The sequence below is a fragment of the Haematobia irritans genome, chromosome 3, assembly GCF_050003625.1.
Source record: "Haematobia irritans isolate KBUSLIRL chromosome 3, ASM5000362v1, whole genome shotgun sequence".
Taxonomy (NCBI): domain Eukaryota; kingdom Metazoa; phylum Arthropoda; class Insecta; order Diptera; family Muscidae; genus Haematobia; species Haematobia irritans.
Genome location: NC_134399.1, coordinates 97,285,611 through 97,307,066, shown reverse-complemented (window position 1 = coordinate 97,307,066; position 21,456 = coordinate 97,285,611). Strand labels below are relative to the sequence as shown.

Here is a 21,456-nt window from a genome sequence, read left to right as displayed (position 1 = left end):
TTAATTATATAATATATATCAAAATTGAAAATTTTTAAATGTTTAATCAAACTCGGAAGACTTAGTCAGTGAAAAAAAAGTGATGGATTTTTTTTTTAATTTTTAAATAAAAATTTATTTCAAACAACACATTTTTTAATTAAACTAAAAACACAAAGTCAGATAAGAAGGCAGTTGAAAATAGTTACGTTTTTAATTCAAAAAATTAATTTCGTTTCGTTTTCAATTAAATTTTTAATTTAACAAATAAAAAATTAATTGAAATTTTCAAATTAAATCAATTCATGTTATAATTACATATTTTTTATTCCCCATTAAAACTGTGATTGATACTATCATTTTCGTGATGGAAGACATATCAACTAAAAAGTTAATTGGATAAATTCATTTCGTGATTGAATTAGAATTGTTTTTGTGTGAATGTTTTAGAGTTTTACGCAATCCATGGTGAAGGGTACGTCAGATTCGGCCTGGCCGAACTTACGGCCGTTCATATACTTGTTCTTATTGTTCCTATACGAGTGCAGTTCGGAAACTTCTTAGCCGAGCACAAAAAGCGCAGAAAAAATTAAGTGTTTTGGAAACTTCCATCTCTGTTATGAACACATGTTAACCCTCTAATGCATAAATTTTTTTGCCAGCTGATTAAATATTCAATGTTTGCGACACAAAAGCAAGAAATCGAAACAAGAAAAATGTATACGGTAAAATTCAGTATATACTGCAAAGCCTCTTGAACAGTTTTAACTAAGTTTTCTTTTTATTTTAAACTTTTTTATTGTCTTAAGACATGTTTTACTAAAAGCTTCCTGATTTAACGAAGCCCGCCTAAAGGCGGGATTGCGCATTAGAGGATTAAATTTTGTTTCGATCAGGCAACTCCTTCATATAGAAGCAGGTGTTCACAAAAGACGCATCCGCAATTTTCTTACAACGGAAAAATTAGAAATGCGTGATGTCATTAAATATTTACATAAAAAAGGTTTATGGGGACAAGAAATTCATAATGATATGGTGAATATATTAGGTGAAAGTGCTCCTTCATATGCAATAGTAAAAAGTTGGGTTGCTGAATTTAAACGTTGTCGTACAAGCATTGAAGATGAACCACGTAGTGGACTTCCAAAAACAGCAACAACAACAGAAATTGTAGCCAAAGTGCATGATATGGTATTAAATGATCGACGAATAAAAGTGCGTGAAATTGCTAATGTCATGGGCATCTCAAATGATCGAGTCCATTTAATTTTGCATGAAGAACTACAGATGAAAAAGCTTTCTGCAAGATGGGTGCCACATTTGTTAACAGTCGATCAAAAACGCATAAGAATGAATATTTCTCAAGCATGTTTGGATCGTTTTAAGCGAAATAAAATGGATTTTAAGCGTCGTTTCATAACTGTTGATGAGACATGGATCCACCACTATACTCCAGAGACAAAAGAACAATCCAAACAATGGACTGAAGCTGGAAAAGTGCCCCAAAAAAGGCAAAAAGGTTATGGCAACGGTTTTTTGGAACTTAAAGGTGTTTTATTGATTGGGAGCCACCGTGGTGCAATGGTTAGCATGCCCGCCTTGCATACACAAAGTCGTGGGTTCGATTCCTGCTTCGACCGAACACCAACAAATTTTTCAGCGGTGGATTATCCCACCTCAGCAATACTGGTGACATTTCTGAGGGTTTCAAAACTTCTCTATGTGGTTTCACTGCAATGTGGAAAGCCGTTCGGACTCGGCTATAAAAAGGTGGTCCGTTGTCATTGAGCTTAACATGGAATCGGGCAGCTCTCAGTGATAAGAGAGAAGTTCACCAATGTGGTATCACAATGGACTGAATAGTCTAAGTGAGCCTGATACATCGGGCTGCCACCTAACCTAACCTATTGATTGACTATCTGCAAAAAGGTAAAACAATAAATTCAGATTAATATTGCAAATTTTTAGATCAATTAAATGTACAAATTCGAGAAAAACGTCCTGGCTTACAACACAAAAAAATAATTTTTCATCGAGACAACGCACTAGCGCACAAGAGGGTTTCAACAATGGCTAAAATCAACGAATTAAAGTACGAGTTGCTTGACCACCCACCTTATTCTTCTGATTCAGTTCCAAGTGGCTTTTACTTGTTCCCAAATCTAAAAAAAATCCTTGCTTGCAAGCGTTTTGCTGCAATTACAGTTGTAAACCACTATTTTGAAGACCTTGAAGAAAACTATTTTAATCAAGGGATAGAATTGCTAGAAAAGCGTTGGACTAGGTGTATTGAAGTTTCAGGAGATTATATTGAAAAATAAAAATATTTTTGAAAAACTAGCTATTCTCTTTCATTGGTAGTCTAAGAAGTTTCCGAACCGCCCTCGTATCTCTTTAAAAAACACTCTTTACCTGTTGTAGTTTGCATATCCCTCCGTTTAGGTTTTCTTTAAAGGTATGCCGGAATAAATAAAGAATTTCAAAATTACGAACAAAGTATTAGAATTTTAAACAAGCATTAATGATTAGATATAATAGTTGATAATTTATTTTTCGTCATTCCAAATACCCAACTACTTTTGACCTAACAAAAACTTAAGCAAAAATTATATATTGTGTGGTGTCCTTTCTGGTTCAAGCATATGAACAATGTCATGAATCCTTATGAAGGTCCATATGATATACAAAGAGAAATTGTTTAAAAATTACTTTCGAGTCACTAAAACGTATTACGACACAACTCATTTCAACTACACATTTGCCTCAACATAAACAACAAAAGAAACACCAACCACCAGTCAGCCAGCATTGAATGAGTTGACAAAACCATTATAGAACAAAAATGAAGAGGATATGTGCTTGTAAGGCGTCTAATGCCCAAGAAAAGATGTATTTGTATAGAACTCCATTGTGTGCGTATGTGTGCGGGTGCACCCCTTGGTGCGTATATTTGCTTGTATTTATATGAAATGTACTCTTTTTTACTCATTGGAAAGTATGCGCTTGTATGGTTTCTTGGCCACATAACTCGGGTGCTCGTGTATATATGCAGAAGGGCAAAAGTGGAAAATGAAATGTCTAAAATATTAAAAATATTTCTCTAAAATAACCTTAGGATATCAACTGACAATAAACTTTCATCTTTTGTCATTTTATTTATTGTTCTTAACATTTGTCGTTAGCTGGCAAAAACTTCAGTGTATACTAAACCAACATGTGAAGATCATAATACATCTTTATAATCATCTTATCATATAAAATGCCGGCATTCAAACAATGACTTTCATCAGTGATGAGCAAAATTGTGCAGCAGGTAAAATTGAATTATTCAATTTTTGACTGAGATCACTTAAAATTAGGTACATTTAAACAACTATTGAAAAGACGAATAAATTCATTTGCTATTTGTTATCACGTCCATTACCACATTGGAACTCCCTATCAACATTCCGTTTGTAACACATCGATTTCCGACTATATAAAATATATTGTTGATCAGGGAGAAATTCTAAGACGATATAACGATGTCCGTCTGTCTGTTGTAACAGCTATCGCCCTGAAATTTGGTACAGATTCCTTTTTTGTATGCAGGCAAGTTAAATTCCATGATAAGACCCACACATAAAATGAACCCCCGACTTGGGTTCTAGAGCATCTCAACATCACAATATTACTTAGTTTTGTAAAAAAATTTTAAATCTAGAAATATTCAAGCCCCATAAGGTGCATCGAATATCAAGTGTGTCGGTCAATGTTTTGGTATAACCCCCATATAGAACGATCTCTCGATTTGACATCTTAAGTTTTACACACCGGAGTTTTTATCCGATCTGCCTGAATTTAAAAATCTAGAGGTATTTTAGGTCCACAAAGACCTATATCGAATTTGCTACATATTGGTCCATGTTTTGTATAGCCGAAATATAGACCGATCTCCCTATTTTATTACTATCAAGTGTGCCTGAAATTAAAAATATTTAGGAAATTTAGGTCTAATAAGTATATACGGCCGTAAGTTCGGCCTGGCCGAATCTTATGTACGAGGGCGGTTCGGAAACTTCTTAGCCTATCAATAAAACAGAATAGTTAGTTTTTCAAAAATATTTTTATTTTTCAATATAATCTCCTGAAACTCCAATACACTTAGTCCAACGCTTTTCTAGCAATTCTATCCCTTGATTAAAATAGTTTTCCCCAAGGTCTTCAACATAGTGGTTTACAACTATAATTGCATCTTCATTTGAGGTAAAACTCTTGCCAGCAGGGATTTTTTTTTAGATTTGGGAATAAGTAAAAGTCACTGGGAGCTAAATCAGAAGAATAAGGTGGGTGGTCAAGCAACTCGTACATTAATTCGTTGATTTTAGCCATTGTTAAAACACTCTTGTGCGCTGGTGCGTTGTCTTGAAGAAATATTTTTTTTGTGTTGTAAGCCAGGACGTTTTTCTCGAATTTGTACATTTAATTGATCCGAAAGGTTGCAATAGTATTCTGAATTTATTGTTTACCATTTTGCAGATAGTCAATCAATAAAATACCTTTGAAGTCCCAAAAAACCGTTGCCATAACCTTACCAGCCGATTGAATTGTTTTTGCCTTCTTTGGGGCACTTCCTCCAGCTTCAGTCCATTGTTTGGATTGGTCTTTTGTCTCTGGAGTATAGTGGTGGATGTATGTCTTATCAACAGTTATGAAACGACGCTTAAAATCCATTTTATTTCACTTAAAACGATCCAAACCAGCTTGAGAAATATTCATTCTTATGCGTTTTTGATCGACTGTTAACAAATGCGGCACCCATCTTGCACAAAGCTGTTTCATCTGTAGTTCTTCATGCAAAATTAAATGGACTCGATCATTTGAGATGCCCATGATATTAGCAATTTCACGCACTTTTATTCGTCGATCATTTAATACCATATCATGCACTTTGGCTATAATTTCTGTTGTTGTTGCTGTTTTTGGACGTCCACTACGTGGTTCATCTTCAATGCTTGTACGACGACGTTTAAATTCAGCAACCCAACTTTTTACTATTGCATATGAAGGAGCACTTTCACCTAACATATTAACCATATGAATTTTTTGTCCCGATAAAACTTTTTTATGAAAATATTTAATGACAGCACGCATTTCTAATTTTTCCATTGTAAAAATCCATTGTAAAAATCCATTGTAAAAATCCATTGTAAAAAAAAATTGCGGATGCGTCTTTTTTGAACACCTGTTTCTATATGAAGGAGTTGCCAGATCGAAACAAAATTTATGATGTGTTCATAACAGAGATGGAAGTTTCCAAAACACTTAACTTTTTGTGCTAGGCTAAGAAGTTTCCGAACTGCCCTCGTACTCTCCACCATGGATTGCGTAGAAACTTTTACTAAAGACGGTCATCCGTAATTAAATTACTTGGGTTGCGGCCCATGGCAAGGCATCTTAAAACTTCTTAACATCATCTTCTAAATTGTATGTTAGTCCATGCGAGATATATAGTAGACAAAAGAAAGGTCGATTAAATATATATTCAGTTCTTGACCGGTGCATATAGGAAAAAAATAACTACCAACCGGTATGAACTTTTGTGCTGTAATTATAGATCCAGAATTGGAATATGGGGGTCGCTTTCTATGGGGGCTATATACAATTTTGAGCACGAGTCTACCAAAAATGGCAGATTTTTACTGTTTGGTAGATTGGTAGAATTCTTGATTTTTTGAAGATTTTGCAAAATATTCCTCTACGCTATGAAATGCTTCATACATTATCTATAGAAATAAAATGTTGACGAAATTTTCTACAGAAATAAATTTTTTACAAAATTTTGTGTAGAATTTATATTTTGACAAAATTTCTTATAGATATAAAATGTTGACAAAATTTTCTAAAGAAATAAAATTTTGACATTTTCTATAGAACTAAAATTTTGAAAATATTTTCTATAGAAATAAAATTTTGGTAGATTATTTTTGGCTCGAATGGCAATCGTGATTTTTCTGTGATTGAGGATAGGTTTGTTTGGGGACTATATAATATAGATCGATACGGACCAATTTTGGCATAGTTGTTATCGGCCATACACTAGCGAGATGTACCAAATTTCAACCGGATCGGATGAATTTTGCTCCTTCAAGAGGCTCCGGAGGTCAAATCTCGGGACCGGTTTATATGGGAGCTATATATAATTATGAACCGATATGGACCAATGTGTGCATGGTTGTTCGAGACCATATACCAACACCATGTACCAAATTTCAGCTGAATCGGATGAAATTTGCTTCTCTTTGAGGCATGGCAAGCCAAATCTGGGGATCGGTATATATGGAGGCTATATATAATTATGGACCGATGTGAACCAATTTTTGCAAGGTTGTTAGATACCATATACCACCACCATGTACCAAATTTCAGCCGGATCGGATGAGACTCCGCAAGCCAAATCTGGGCATAGGTTAATATGGGGGTTATATATAATTATGGACCGATTTGGGGCAATGTTTGCATGGTTGTTAGAGACCACATACCAACATCCTGTACCAAATTTCAGCCGAATCAGATGAAATTTGCTTCTCTTTGAGGCTCCGCAAGCCAAATCTGGGGATCGGTTTATATGGGGCTACATATAATTATGGACCGATGTGGAGCAATTTTTGCATGGTTATTAGAGACCATATACCAAAACCATGTACCAAATTTCAGCCATATCGGAATGTCCTTGGTCTTCGACCGATGTGCTTCTCTGTTCAGGGCTTCAATACTGTCGCAATAGTATTCGGCATTTATTACAACCACATGATCGATGAGTACAACCGCGGAATGACCACCATCCGTTACGTTGCTTTCGTAAAGTAAGCCCATCAGTTTGGTTGGTGCGATAACTGGCAACTTGCGTGGAAGCGAAGCAACTCCTTGGCTTTTCCACTCTAACTTCTTTTGTGTATAGGTGATCTCTTGCACTTTGTAGAACTGTAATGGATTTAGTTCAAACTCATTTTGCCATTCTCGCGATATGTTTTGCTCACGAATAAATTTTAGATCACTGTAGCGTGAATTTATGATCATTTCTGGTATTGTTACCATGTGTTTTCGACCGCTTTGTGGACACGATGCAACGTTACTACACCCTCTGTAATATATACGCAGAGAAGGAATATTATCTCCGCAGACATGTTTCAACAGCAAAACTGTTATTTTTGGACGGACAATATGGAATTTTTTTTAATCCAAAGACATTATATTTATGAAGTCAAATATGAAGCAATCACCCTTGAATCGTATCACGAATAATTTTATTTCTGAATGCAATAGATCAAAATGCTCTTGTAAGCTTGTAAACAAACACATGAACCATCACAGGAATAAAACTGCCTTCAGCCATTAGACGAGAGCCCTAAAAATTATAACAACCAGAAATTGGTTGCTGTACATTGGTAGGTCTAGCAGACGCTTTCCTAAAATATTTTCATTCACTTATAAAATGCATAATATTTTTTTCAAATAATGTCACAAATATTAATTTTCTTCTGTTTGACAAATATCTTTCACAGCTACTGTAGCCAAAGGACAGACGAAACTCTCAAACGTTTGCAGTGGCAAATGTGCTTGCAAACACACTCATTAATATTTGCAAACACATACAAACATATGTTTGAAACGCACAATGTGTGTGTTATACAAATTCTTCTTTAATTAATAACTGAGCAAATAAACATGAAAATATTATGGTTTTATTAGAAAAAGTCAAACAAAAAGTTGTTGTTAGCTTTGATGTTCTAAGCAACCATTATGTACAGGGTAGCTTTTAATAGGGTTGAGTTGTGATATGGTTACAAGTTTTGAATGTTATTTAAAATGAAGACCTGCGTGTTTCACGACCTGAAGGTCTTGTCAGTTTCCGTATTATTGTAATCAAGGTACAGGTCCTATATATAATTCAACCGTTTCGAAATTGGTATGAGTCACATTTTCAGCCAAAGATAAACGCTACTGATTGCAAAAAATAAGTATATATGGCTGTAAGTTCGGCCAGGTTCAATCTTATATAGCCTCCACGAAAATACCATCTAAAATCCTTCAAATTTGTTGTGACCTATATTAAGCTTTATATTTCCATATACATATCTATATTTAAAACTGAACTGAACTCGAGCTAAAAATAATCTACCAAAATTTTACCAAAAACCTACCGAACGAAAAAATCTATGAAACATTTTATCAAAATTTTATTTCTATATAAAATTTTGTCAAATGTTATTTCTATTAAAAATTTTGACAAAATTTTATTTTTATAGAAAATTTTGTCGCCAGAATTACTGAGGTGGAATAATCCACCGCTGAAAAAACTTTTTGATGTTCGGTCGTAGCAGGAATCGAACCCACGACCTTGTGCATGCAAGACGGGCATGCTAACCATTGCACCACGGTGGCTGCCTACTTTATATAGCAAAGACTTTATATAGAAAATTTTGTCAAAATTTTATTTCTACGGAAAATTTTGTCAAAATTTTATTTCTATCTAAAATTTTGTCAAAATTTTATTTCTATATAAAATTTTTCAAAACGTTATTTCTATAGAAGATTTTGTCAAAATTTTATTTCTATAGAAAATTTGGAAATATTTTATTCCTTTAGACAAGTTTATCAATATTTTATTTCTTTTGAAAATTTTGTCAATATTTTATTTCTATAGAAAATTTTGTCAAAATTTTATTTATACAGAAAATGTTGTCAAAATTTTATTTCTATGAAACATTTTATCAAAATTTTAACCCTTGTGTATGTGATAACACCAGAAGCGATACCAGCGTGATAAGGTCCCGTGGGACCTATAATAAAAAACGGATGGTAGAGAGGTTATCCCTACGATATTTTTCGATTATTTACTATAGGTGGAGTCGTCTATGACGCACAAATTGCATATATAGATATTTGTTTGTAAATATAGTTTTCTTTAATTTTTAATAGAATACAGATATTTAAATTTTTAATTAGCATTCCAGAGCCCTGATGTTTGTCACAGGCGAGGTACCTATAAGTATCTGAATGCGTGGCATAAAAGTAGAAAAGAAATAAAAAGGCACTGGTTTAGAAGTTGAACCAAAATATTTGGGCTTTATTTAATCAATTATTGTTCGTCAAACAATATTTACCTTCGTAGAAGCGAGAGAGTCTCAAAAGTGAATGTCAAAAAGCTTGGATGTCGAAAGGCGGGGGTTGATGACATTTGACGTTAGAAAATGTCCTTATTTTCGTACCGAAAAGCAGAAAAAGTATAGACAAATTCTAACGGCGGGATTACACTTGAAAATGATTATATGATTTAACAAAAGCTAAGAAAACGGCATTTGAACTTAAACATTGCCGCCCGCCTTGCAACATCCTGCCATGTTGCAAAATTTAAAGTAATATTAATTATATGTTCAATTTAAATAATGAAAGTATACAGAATGTACATTTCAGTTAATAAAAAAAGGAGCATTTTATTTTAGTTCAATTCTGTTTTTTCTTGTTATGGTTTCCAATTCATGTTTCATTTTTTCAAAAACAAATTCATATTTACAAATGTGCTCGTCAAGCACGCGATCGTAAATGGACTCGTTAAGCCCGATCGATTTTTAAATTTCAAATAAATTTGACTCGGAAGAGCCGGGTGTCGAGGACTCGTTAAGTCGGAAGACAATGGAAGATTGTCTTACACCCAATTATATGTTGCATGGACCCGAAATAACCCACCCAAACATTGTGAGTTGGGCCCATGGGAAACCCGGGCTAGAATATGTTTGTGGCCTCATTATTTTGTGGTAGACCTCTGGACCAAGGACAATCGCTACATGTGAAGCTTGATAAAAATGCGGGTCAGCTAACTGTAGCCCGGCAAAGTGATCCTTTAGGGCAGGATTCACGGACTCCGAAGGAGAAGTTAGGTGGGTCAAATCCACAATTCTTGCCGATACCCCTAATCGTTGCGATGGGTCATGTGATGATGCGACTGAGACCTGACAGAACACTTCTGGACCCACTGCTACAGGACTTAGCCGAAGTTCCTCGGCCAATGACCGACAAATTAAACTAAGACCTGCGCAAGGGTCCAAAAGCGCCCGGACAGGAACTCGCCGATCATTCAACTCTAGCTGAATGACCATTGTCGGCCCGAGCGTAGCAACGGGCTGAATCGCCATTACGGATCGGGGAGCTGATGAAGTTGACGGCTGATAAGATCGGACAGAAGGGTCAGACGTAATATGCGGACGAATAGAGGATCTACCAGGTTTTGGAGGAACTCCGGATTTTTGTCTGGGAGCAGACTTTGTAGCAGGGCGGGACCGATCAGCGCTATTCTTTGCATGATTATGCAGCATGGTGTGATGGTCACCGTTACAGTGCTTACACCTGTGTAGACTGGGACAGTCACGAACAAAGTGTGTGGCGTCAAGGCAATTACCACAACATTTATGAAGCGCTACGGTACGCAGCCTTCGTTCAATGCGCATCGCCCTGAACTCTTTGCAATCACGTAAGTGATGCTTTGCCTTGCATATGACACATTCTCTTCTGCCACGTTGAATATTCGAACCCTGGTTCTTTCGAACTGGTGCCGAAAGGGGTGGCGAAGCCACAGATAATTCTCCTGGAGGAACTCCAGGAGCCGTCGTCAACGGATTTTTATTGGTGGAAAGGTCGGCCAGAGTGGCAGGATCAGCAGTCGTGCTGATGGTGGATACATCGGCCAGAGGTGCGATGGTTGGATCGATTTCCCGTTCCTCATCAGACATGGGGACGTCGTCCTCAAAATCAGGAAGGGTAGAGGCCATCTTTGCTATGTTTTCCATCTATGAAAATATAGAAAGATTTCGATGACGGAACGGAAAATCAAATTAACAAAATGGTCAGAATGACAAGAAACCGTAGGTCGCCTTACAACTTTCCGTCCTATAGCGATTCGAAACGCGGCCATCAAACCTAAGATTTTCACGCTAGCAAAATCCAGTGAGGACGCGAGTACAACGCAAAATGAACTTATTTTACCTCCGTAAGAGGCACAAGTTTAACTACGGGACGCCGTATAACGCCATTTTCGGTTTTAACATCCGCGACGCGGACTCGACCGTCAGTACCCGGATGAATATCAACAATACGACCTAACTTCCACGAAGTGGGGGGTAATTGCTCATGTCGAATGACAACTAAATCGTCCTTCTGCATATCCCGTTGAGGAAATTGCCATTTGTAGCGTTTATGCAAGCTCTTCAGATACTCGTCTTTCCACCGTAAACAGAACTGTTGAGTTAGAGCTTTCATCTTTCTGTATCTGTTAACAATATGCAAAGGCGATTCATCAATAACGGGCTCCGGAGGAGCGAGGATCGACGATCCAACCAAGAAATGACCTGGCGTGAGAGCCACTATATCATGCGGACTATCATTCACCGGACAAAGTGGACGAGAATTAAGGCAGGCCTCAATTCTAGCCAGAATGGTAGAAAGTTCTTCAAACGTGTATTTGAAGCCATTGGCGTGCTTTCGAAAATGAAGCTTAAAGCTCTTTACTGCGGCCTCCCAGAGACCGCCCATATGTGGAGCTCCCGCCGGAATGAATTGCCAAGACAACTGTTGATACAAATGTGCGGAGCACAACTTATCGCGGCTCTCGCGCAGCACAACCTTGAAATCCCGCTCAATTTCCCTAGATGCTCCAACGAAGTTGGTGCCGTTGTCGGAAAATATTGTTCCGGGACAACCACGGCGGGAGACAAATCGATAAAAAGCCGCCAAAAAGGATGTCGTCGACAAATCAGATGTAGCCTCTAAATGAATAGCTTTCGTAGAAAAGCAGACAAATACGCAAACATAACCTTTGGTTACCTTACAAGCGCGACCTGTAAAGGATTTGACCTCAAATGGGCCCGCGAAGTCCACACCAGTAGTGGCAAAAGGTCTAGAAAGTGTAGTACGCTCTGGTGGAAGCGCGGCCATAATCTGGGAGCAAGACCGCTTCCTGTCCAAAAGACAGCGCTTACAACCATTTATGGTCTTTCGTATCAAAGAAGTCAGGCGGGGAACCCAGTACTCAATCCTCAAAATGCGTAGCATCAATTGATTCCCCCCATGTATGGATATCAAATGGACGTACCTGGCCAAAAGAGCAGCAAACCGACTATTGTAGGGTACAATAATCGGATGACGCTCTGAATATGCCAGTGTAGGGGAACGTGCCAAGCGCCCGTTGAGCCTAAGCACGCCTGATTCATCCAAGAATGGATTAAGTGGCAACAAAGAACTTTTCGGACCAATAGGTTCCTTGCGTAACAAGGAAGCGTATTCCTCCGCATAATAAGCCTTTTGAGACAGTATAGCCAGACGTCGTCTCACGTTTTTAAGCTCCAAGCTCGTCAAAGCCGTGCTGCGATAAACGTGGTGACCCCTATGGGCAGGATGGGTCCTATGTAAAAATCGAAAGACATAAGACAGAACTCGTAAAGCCCTGTCCAAGGACGAAAATCTCTCTAACACATCCTCATAATTCGAAAAAAATGTGGTATGAACCTTGACAGCGCGCAACTCAACATCTGTATCAAGGGGGACGGAGTCCCGAATATCCCACTGAGACCGATCCTGGCGTAGCCAGTGTGGCCCATGCCACCAAAGTCGGGATCCAGCCAATTCCGAGGGGGTAACCCCCCGGCTACCCAAGTCAGCGGGATTTTCCTCAGAGCGTACATGACGCCAATTCTCACCACCTGTAATATCCTGAATCTTGCTAACACGATTGGCAACAAACGTAGTCCACGTAGATGGAGGTTTGCCGAGCCAGGAAAGGACGATCGTCGAATCCGTCCAACAAAATATTCCCTGAAGTTGTATATCAATCTCGTCGAGGATACTCTTTAGCAATTCGGAGGCCAAAACTGCTCCACACAACTCTAATCGGGGCAGAGACACAGACTTAAGCGGTGCGACTCTGGTCTTACAAGAAAGCAGATGAGTGCATATATCACCATTCGGAGTCAAAATACGAATGTATACCACCCCCGCGTATGCCTTCTCTGAGGCATCAGAAAAAACATGCAATTCTGCGCCACAATCAGGCGAATAGTTAACCCAACGCGGTATTTGAATCGAATTAACGTCGCGGTAACATTCGACAAACCTTCGCCATTCCCGTTCTGTCGTAGACAGAAGCGCATCATCCCAACCAATCTTGTCAGACCAGATCTGCTGCATTATCACCTTGGCAGTAACTATGATAGGGCCTAACCAACCTAGTGGATCAAACAGTTTCGCAATGGCAGATAAAGTATCGCGTTTCGTAAACCGAGACTTGTCCGGGAGCGGACTCATGTCAAAGTAGAATACGTCCAGCTGGGCGTTCCATCTTATACCAAGAGGCTTAGAACTGCTAGCTTCTACAAACGTGAGAAGCTCAGCATCAATCAAATGGCCCGTAGGGAGGCCCTCGAGAATGGTACGATCATTCGCAGTCCACTTTCGCAGCTCAAACTTGGCAGAAGATAGAGCGGCAATTAGCTGATCCCTAGACCTAATCGCAGTATGCAAATCATGGTAGCCCGTCAATACGTCGTCAACGTACATGCACCTCCGTAGGATGTGCGCAGCAAGAGGAAAGTCATTCTCCGTGTCGTCCGCCAATTGCAACAGTGTCCGTATGGCTAGAAATGGAGCACAATTTACTCCAAATGTTACAGTTTGTAACTCATAGTCCTGGATAATGTTTTGCGGAGAATCCCGAAATAGTATTCTCTGCAGACAGGTCTGAGACGGGTCAACTCGGATTTGGCGATACATCTGTGTGATGTCGCAATTGTACACGAATTTGTACAACCTCCATCTCAAAATGAGGAGGACCAAGTCAGTTTGTAGAGTCGGACCGACATGTAAAATGTCATTCAGGCTATTGCCGGTAGACGTCTTATTCGAGGCGTTGAAAACCACTCGAAGCTTAGTCGTCCTTTTGTCGGGGTTAATCACGGGGTGATGAGGTAGATAACAAACTGGGGCGTCTGTTGGCGTAGCCGAAACTGGCCTCATATGACCCAAATGTAAATATTCTCGTATGACGTCGTCATATACCGTCTTAATTTGTGGTTTTCGCAAGAGGGATGCCTCATTTCGAAGAAATTGTCTTAAGCAACCCGTCCTTGAATTTCCTAAATCGATTTGTCCACAGAAATCAGTTTTGAGCGGAAGTGTAACAATGTATCTTCCCTCAGAATCCCGTCTAGTCGTTCTCTTGTAATTGTCCTCGCAAAACTTATCTGATGCAGATAAGAGAGGGCGTCGGGGAATCTCCTCAAGTTCCCAAAATCGGAGAAGTGTCTCGTCAAGACCGTTTTCCTCGTGGAGGTCCACTGCAGTCGTGAAGACTGAAATATTCGAGGAAGGGATAGGACCCGTGACAACCCAGCCGAAGACTGTGTTTTGTGCTAGTAATGATCCCAAAATATTCGTTCGCGTACCCTCCAACACAATTTTCGGATAAAGATCCGCGCCCAAAAGCAGGTCAACAGGACGACAAACAAATAAATTGGGGTCAGCCAAACGTAGATTTGGCATACTAGACACAATGTCACGATCTAGAGAAAAGGATGGCAGGTTGCCGGAAATGTTCGGAAGAACATACGCTGTAGTCTCCAGTAGGAGCGACTCATCTAGTGGGGTACCAATGCAAAGTGAACAAAGTTCTCTCGACGTGATCGAAACACTTTGATTCACACCAGAAATTGTAGCCGAAGTCGAAGACGTACTCAGTCCAAGTCGGTTCCGCAATCCTTCCGTAATAAAGGATGATTCCGAAGCGGGATCTATTAAGGCCCTAGCAGGATACGTGATACCCTGGTGAACGATATTCACCATTGCAGTTCCTAATAATACATTTCCAGTACGCGAAGTGTGGAATACCTGTCTACTGGACGTCCCTGACACAATGCCTGTCGATGTAGAAGGTTCATTGGCATCCACTGGCACCGGTACGGGATTCCGTGAAACTGGTGCGGGAACGATAGGAGCAGTCCCGGGACCAGTCGATGTTTCCCTATGCAAAAGAGTGTGGTGTCTTCTACCACATTTACCGCAATCATATGCGCTGGGGCAATTAGCTGCAATATGTCTGCGGGACAGACAATTCATGCAGCACTGATGGCTCCTAATAATATTCATCCTCTCACGAACTGAAAGATTATGAAACCTAGAACACGTTCTGAGGTGATGATGTCGTCGACAGAGAACGCATAATCTGTCAGGAGAGGATTGGGAGGAAGGAGGCGTACTTGATGGGGAACGAGTCGTTTTCGCATTCGTGAAATGCGAGCGAATTCTTTTGTTGGCCGGAGGCCTGGCGTCAATGCCGCGGATATCGCGAAGACATGTCAATGTCTGGATTCTTTCCGTGAGAAAGAAGTCCAAATCTGACCAAGAAGACAAAGCAGACTTGTCCTTAATACTCTGTTCCCAAAGTGTAACAGTACATTTCGGCAACCTCTGAAGGCATAAAAAGACGAGGATGGGATCCCAATCGTCAGTGGCCACATCGTAGATGGACATTGTCGAAATGCATGTCGAGATACCACGTTGTAGTTTCTTCAGTCCTGAACTGGTCTCAGACTCCAAGACTGGCAAATCAAATAATAATTTGAGTTGGTGGTTCACCAAGAGGCGGGTATTATCATAAGTACCCTTTAGCGCCTTCCACGCAAGAGCGAAGCTTCTATGCGTGAGCGGAAACTTCGAAACCACATCGCGAGCTTCACCACTGGTTTTCTTGAGTAAATGACACAATTTTTCAATATCGCTAAGTCGGCTATTGTTAATGTATACCGCTGTGAAGAAATCTCTAAATGTCGGCCAATTGAGAAAATCGCCGTCAAAAACATCTATATCACAAGGCGGCAGATTGAGACTGTGGGAGGAACTATTGTCTCCCCTAGAGCTAACGGAAGAACTGTGTGAGTCATCGGACCTATGAGAAACATTCAAAAGTAATGTTTGGTCCTCCAACCGAGACGATTTAGCAGAATGCTTAGATGGTGCACGTAGTTCCTCCAATTTACGTTGAATCGACTCCATGACATTCAGATAACAATTATAAGCCACGTCATATTTGCTGTCAGCAGCGGCGACTGCCTCGGTTGCGTTGCTCTGTGTGGACACAAAGTCAAGACATTCGTCGAATAAGCTCTTAACTTTTTCCCACAAAGACTTAGCCTCGGAACCATGACATTCTAGTCTATAGGCGGTTAAATCATCGTCTCGCAAACTGTGAAACTTCGTTTCAAATCGGACTACTGCGTCAGTTGCTCTTGTGAAAGCAGTCAGTGGTGTAGTAGTCATTATGACCAAGTACTGTCAAAATTAAAGGGCGAAAAAATTGACACGTGATGTCCAAAACTATCGGAAAGAGTATAAATCGATCCAAAAAGCTACTTCGATTTGTCGTCGAACAAATGAAAACGCAGTTATTCCTCTCAGTGTATGCGAAAGTTGTATCGTCAACACACAATATTTTTCGCAGTGTACCGAAAGTACTAAAAATGTGAGTAAGGTAACGTGATTACCACAACAACACAAAAAATGAGATCAGAAAATTTCTCACAGTGTACGGAGTACAACCAATTTTTTACAGTGTATCGTCGATACACCAATTTCCTCACAGTGTATTGGAAATACCAGCTAAAATTAGCTCTGCAAGGTAAATTATAAGTATTTTAACTTTTTGTAAAAATTGGCGAAAAATTTCTCCAAGTGTATGAAAACACGTAAAGTTTCTTCCAGTGTATCGTAAATACAAGAAACCCTTTTTCGCGTGGCGAAATATATGCAAAATCTTTATTTGGAAAATATTACAATATTTTCCCAGTGTACCCTGTGTTCCAAAAGATTTTTGCAAGTGTATCGTGAATACAAAAAATATTTTCAGTGTATCGTAGAATACAAAGAATAATTTTTGCGTGGCGAATTATCGAAAAAATTGAAAACTTTATATATTACGAGAGAGTTTCTCTCAGTGTATATATTATCCAAAATTTCTCCCAGTGTACGTAGATACACAAAATTTGTGCAAGTGTATCGTGAATATCACTTGCCAAATGGAAAAATTACAAGACAATGAAAAGTCGTGAACTATAAATTGTAAAATGTCAACTTGACCGATTGTAGGGTGCACGGACTGTAAGATGCACACTACGAAACAGTAAGGTCCAACAACAACAATAATATATAAATAAAAAAGTTTCGTGGAAACTCAAATATGTCAGTATTACGATAATATAATATATAATAAATACTGTTATTTTATTGTTTGTATCGACCGACCGTAGGGTACACTACCACGTAACACGAACGATAATAGTAAACGACCGATATCCGTAGGAATCAACAATAAATACTTTTCTCAATTGAACCTGCAAAAAATTATTTTTATAATTTCGCGCCGTAAGCGACCCACGCTAATAAACCAACGTGTATGCAGTTCGAACGTATGTTGGATGTAACACCTGTGTGCGTACGTGTGTATAGCAAGTTGAACGGCAACTGTATAACACTTTACTATTGATGCCTATTGGCAAACCAATGCTTACAACCAATGCAATTGTTTTTGTTTTTTCTATGCAGATCGAAGATCAAAAAACCAAAAGAAAAACACAACAATGTATACGCAAACAAATGACAAAATACAGCGAAAATTAAATGCAACTTTGACGTACAATATTTGGACGAAAACAAAGTGGAATTAAACGCACTTTTCAACACTTTAATGACAATGTAACCGGGTATTAAAGACCGACGGATAATTTAATTTTTTCTCGTAGAGATTTAATGTACAACCGATATAATATACGAGTTGTAAAGCGACCGTAGGCGAGTGTTTATTTCTGTTTTATTTATATTTACACCGAAGGATATGCTCACTTTTTAATTATCACTGAAAGTACATACCTTGGTTGTTGATAATAAAAATATTTGTGTAATAAATTGAAAATGCCTCGTAGAGGATGGTGATCGTCGATCGTTTGTTGTTGTTGGTGATTGGCGTAGCCTTTGCCTTCGAAGAAGAAATAAAAAACACCGAATTAATACTTTCCAATAATTATTCGGCTCGAATGGACCAATGAATGCGTGGCATAAAAGTAGAAAAGAAATAAAAAGGCACTGGTTTAGAAGTTGAACCAAAATATTTGGGCTTTATTTAATCAATTATTGTTCGTCAAACAATATTTACCTTCGTAGAAGCGAGAGAGTCTCAAAAGTGAATGTCAAAAAGCTTGGATGTCGAAAGGCGGGGGTTGATGACATTTGACGTTAGAAAATGTCCTTATTTTCGTACCGAAAAGCAGAAAAAGTATAGACAAATTCTAACGGCGGGATTACACTTGAAAATGATTATATGATTTAACAAAAGCTAAGAAAACGGCATTTGAACTTAAACAGTATCCTTATACGTACCAAACAACAATATATTGTTTTGGTAGTTGAATGTTCTGAACAAACTGGTTTTTTGAAGCAAAAACCATACGATTTTTTTAGTGACGCTCGTTTTGTTCGCAGTATTATGTGCATAGTGTGTGCTTCAAACTTGGTCTAAATTGGGGAACATCTTGCCAAATTCCAGGAGCCTATGGGTCTGGAATATATATAGAAATATAAAAACTTAGATCGACCATGATTTGTATGAAGTTCAAATAACTTTTATTCACTATATCTTCAGAAGACATAAATTTATGTACCACTAAGCAACGAAACCAATGGAAACTTCAAAAATGACAAATTCTTCTAAATAGCGGTATTTTCTGAAAGGATGATATTGTTATTAATTATTCCAAATACAAAAATCGCAATATCTTTACACTGCTTTTTAAACTGCGCTGAAACCACTAATGCAATTAGTGGTAGGTCCCGTTGGACCTCATCACGCAGAATCGCACTAAACTTTTTAAAATACCTATAAAAACCGATTTAATGATTCAATCGCATAAAAATTTACAGTTTTCAACTTAAAACACTTTAATACAAGAAGTCATAAACAATCACGCTGCAAATCATGCAAAAGATAAAGTTATGTAGGAATAAAAAACAAAAAGGTCCAGCGGGACCACATCACGCACAGAAGGGTTAATTCTATATAAAATTTTGTCAAACGTTATTTCTATTAAAAATTTTGACAAAATTTTCTTTTTATAGAAAACTTTGTCAAAATTTACTTTTTATCAAAAATTTTGTCAAAATTTTATTTCTATAGAAAATTTTGTTATTTCTACAGAAAATTTTGACAAAATTTTTCATAGAAATAAAATTTTGACAAAATTTTATTTCTGTATAAAATTTTGTCAAAATTTTATTTCTCAGAAAATTTTGTGAAAAATTTTATTTCTATAGACAATTTTGTCAAAATTTTATTTCTATAGAAAATTTTGTCAAAATTTTATTTCTATAGAAAATTTTGTCAAAATTATATTTCCATAGAAAATTTTGTCAAAACTTTATTTCCATAGACAAGTTTGTCAATATTTTATTTCTTTAGACAAGTTTGTCAATATTTTATTTCATTAGACAAGTTTGTCAATATTTTATTTCTATAGAAATAGTTGTCAAAATTAATTTTTATAGAAAATTTTGTCAAAATTAATTTTGATAGAAAATTTTTTCAAAATTTTTTTTTATAGAAAATTTTGTTAAAAATTTTTTTATAGAAAATTTTGTTAAAATTTTTTATAGAAAATTTTGTAATTTTTTTTATAGAAAATTTTGTAAATTTTTTTTTATAGAAAATTTTGTAAACATTTTATTTCTATACCAAAATTTTGTCAAAATTTTATTTCTATAGAAAATTTTGTCAAAATTTTATTTCTATAGGAAATTTGTGAAGTGGCTCTTGGTTGGAGAGGAATATTGTACAAAATCTACCAAAACATCAAGAATTCGACCAATCTACCAAACAATACAAAATCTACCAGTAGTGGTATATTAGAATTCTACCAACTGTGGCAACCTTCATATGGGAGCTAGGTTAGTTTGGGTATAGTGGCAGCCCGATATTTCAGACTCACTTAGACTATTCGGTCCATACCACAGTGGTGAACTTCTCTCTTATCACTGAATTCTGGCCGATTCGATGTTAAGCTCAATGACAAGGGACCTCCTTTTTATAGCCGAGTCCGATGAAACCCTCAGAAATGTCACCAGCATGTGGGATAATCCACCTCTAAAAAACTTTTTGGTGTTTGGTATAAACTGGGTTTGAACCCACGACCCTATGTATGCAAGGCGGGCGTGCTAACCTGTGGCTCCATATATATCAGAGCCAAATCCGAACTGATTTGGATTTAATTCGACAAGCATAAATGAAATGTAAAATCTACTCTCTATGTCGAATACCAAGACAAATTTGTACATTTTGCTATAATATTAATTGTACTATCTCTGTGATAAATTACAGAATTTTGGGATATAAAATGTTTGCCTCTGTGGTCATATGAATTGATATCGGACGAATGATATATATGAAAGCTATACCTAAATCTGAAGATTACTACCAAATCTAGCATGCATAGTTAGAATTCTACTCCAGGTACAAACTTTCACGTAAATCACAAGAGTATACATCGTACGATAGATCTAAATCTCTCCACCGTGATAAAATCGTTAGCATACCATCCAACCTACATCAATAACCACTATTTTTTCCAAGTTTCCAGCCAATAGCTTGTTTCGTTCGGAATTTAGCGTGATTTCTACAGTGATTTTTTGAAAAAGAAAACGAACAAACAACTTTTACTTAAACTCTAAAAAAACAAAAAAAGTGCACACATATAAGGAAATAATTATAACTTAAGAAAGGACAAAAAAAAAACACAACAACATCGCCCAAAATGCATATTTTCCTTGGGCATTTCTCTCCGTTTGGTGTATTCATTCGTAGAAACGTGGTAGGTAAAAGATTCAATATGGCCAACCTCGTGCTAATAGGCGTCTATGGTCATTCAGTTTATTGTTGCCAATAATCCCAATAGAGTTCTAACTGTCCATCAATCATATATTGATCAATGGTTTCTTATAATTGGAGACCACATAGATTCCTATGTGAATGCTCCAATTTTACAGAACAACTCTACAATAAATACACATGAAAATTTTGCTACTTCACGTCATAAACAATAGAGGCACAGAAGCATTTTCTTGGAATTAAGAGCAGATGATATGGCATGTACATGAACACATGTCCACGTAAAACTAGAACACTCCTAGATAATAGGAAACTAACAAACTAATATCAAAAAGTTGTCAGGAAAAAACACAAACGAAATGCCAAGAAAATCTGAAAGGCCGCACGAAACGAAACGATGCGAAAGAGGATTCTCATAACGGAGAATAGAACTAGACAAAGAGTCATCAATGAAGCACCAACCACCACCTACACTCAAAAAAACAAAAAAATAAATACAAACAAGTATATACGGATTGCGTAGAAAC

At 37.5% G+C, this 21,456-nt stretch overlaps 2 protein-coding genes across 2 annotated transcripts; both read right to left on the bottom strand.

Annotated features, from left to right (window-relative positions):
• Positions 1 to 9,059: 9,059 nt before the first annotated feature.
• Positions 9,060 to 18,409, bottom strand: LOC142229699 (uncharacterized). Its single transcript, XM_075300273.1, has 2 exons — positions 17,926 to 18,409; positions 9,060 to 10,805 (listed from the first exon to the last, which is right to left on the bottom strand). Exon 2 carries the CDS (start codon positions 10,803 to 10,805, stop codon positions 9,678 to 9,680), a length of 1,128 nt encoding a protein of 375 aa, XP_075156388.1. The 5' UTR covers positions 17,926 to 18,409; the 3' UTR covers positions 9,060 to 9,677.
• Positions 10,993 to 16,320, bottom strand: LOC142231086 (uncharacterized). Its single transcript, XM_075301704.1, has one exon. It carries the CDS (start codon positions 16,318 to 16,320, stop codon positions 10,993 to 10,995), a length of 5,328 nt encoding a protein of 1,775 aa, XP_075157819.1.
• Positions 18,410 to 21,456: the final 3,047 nt, after the last annotated feature.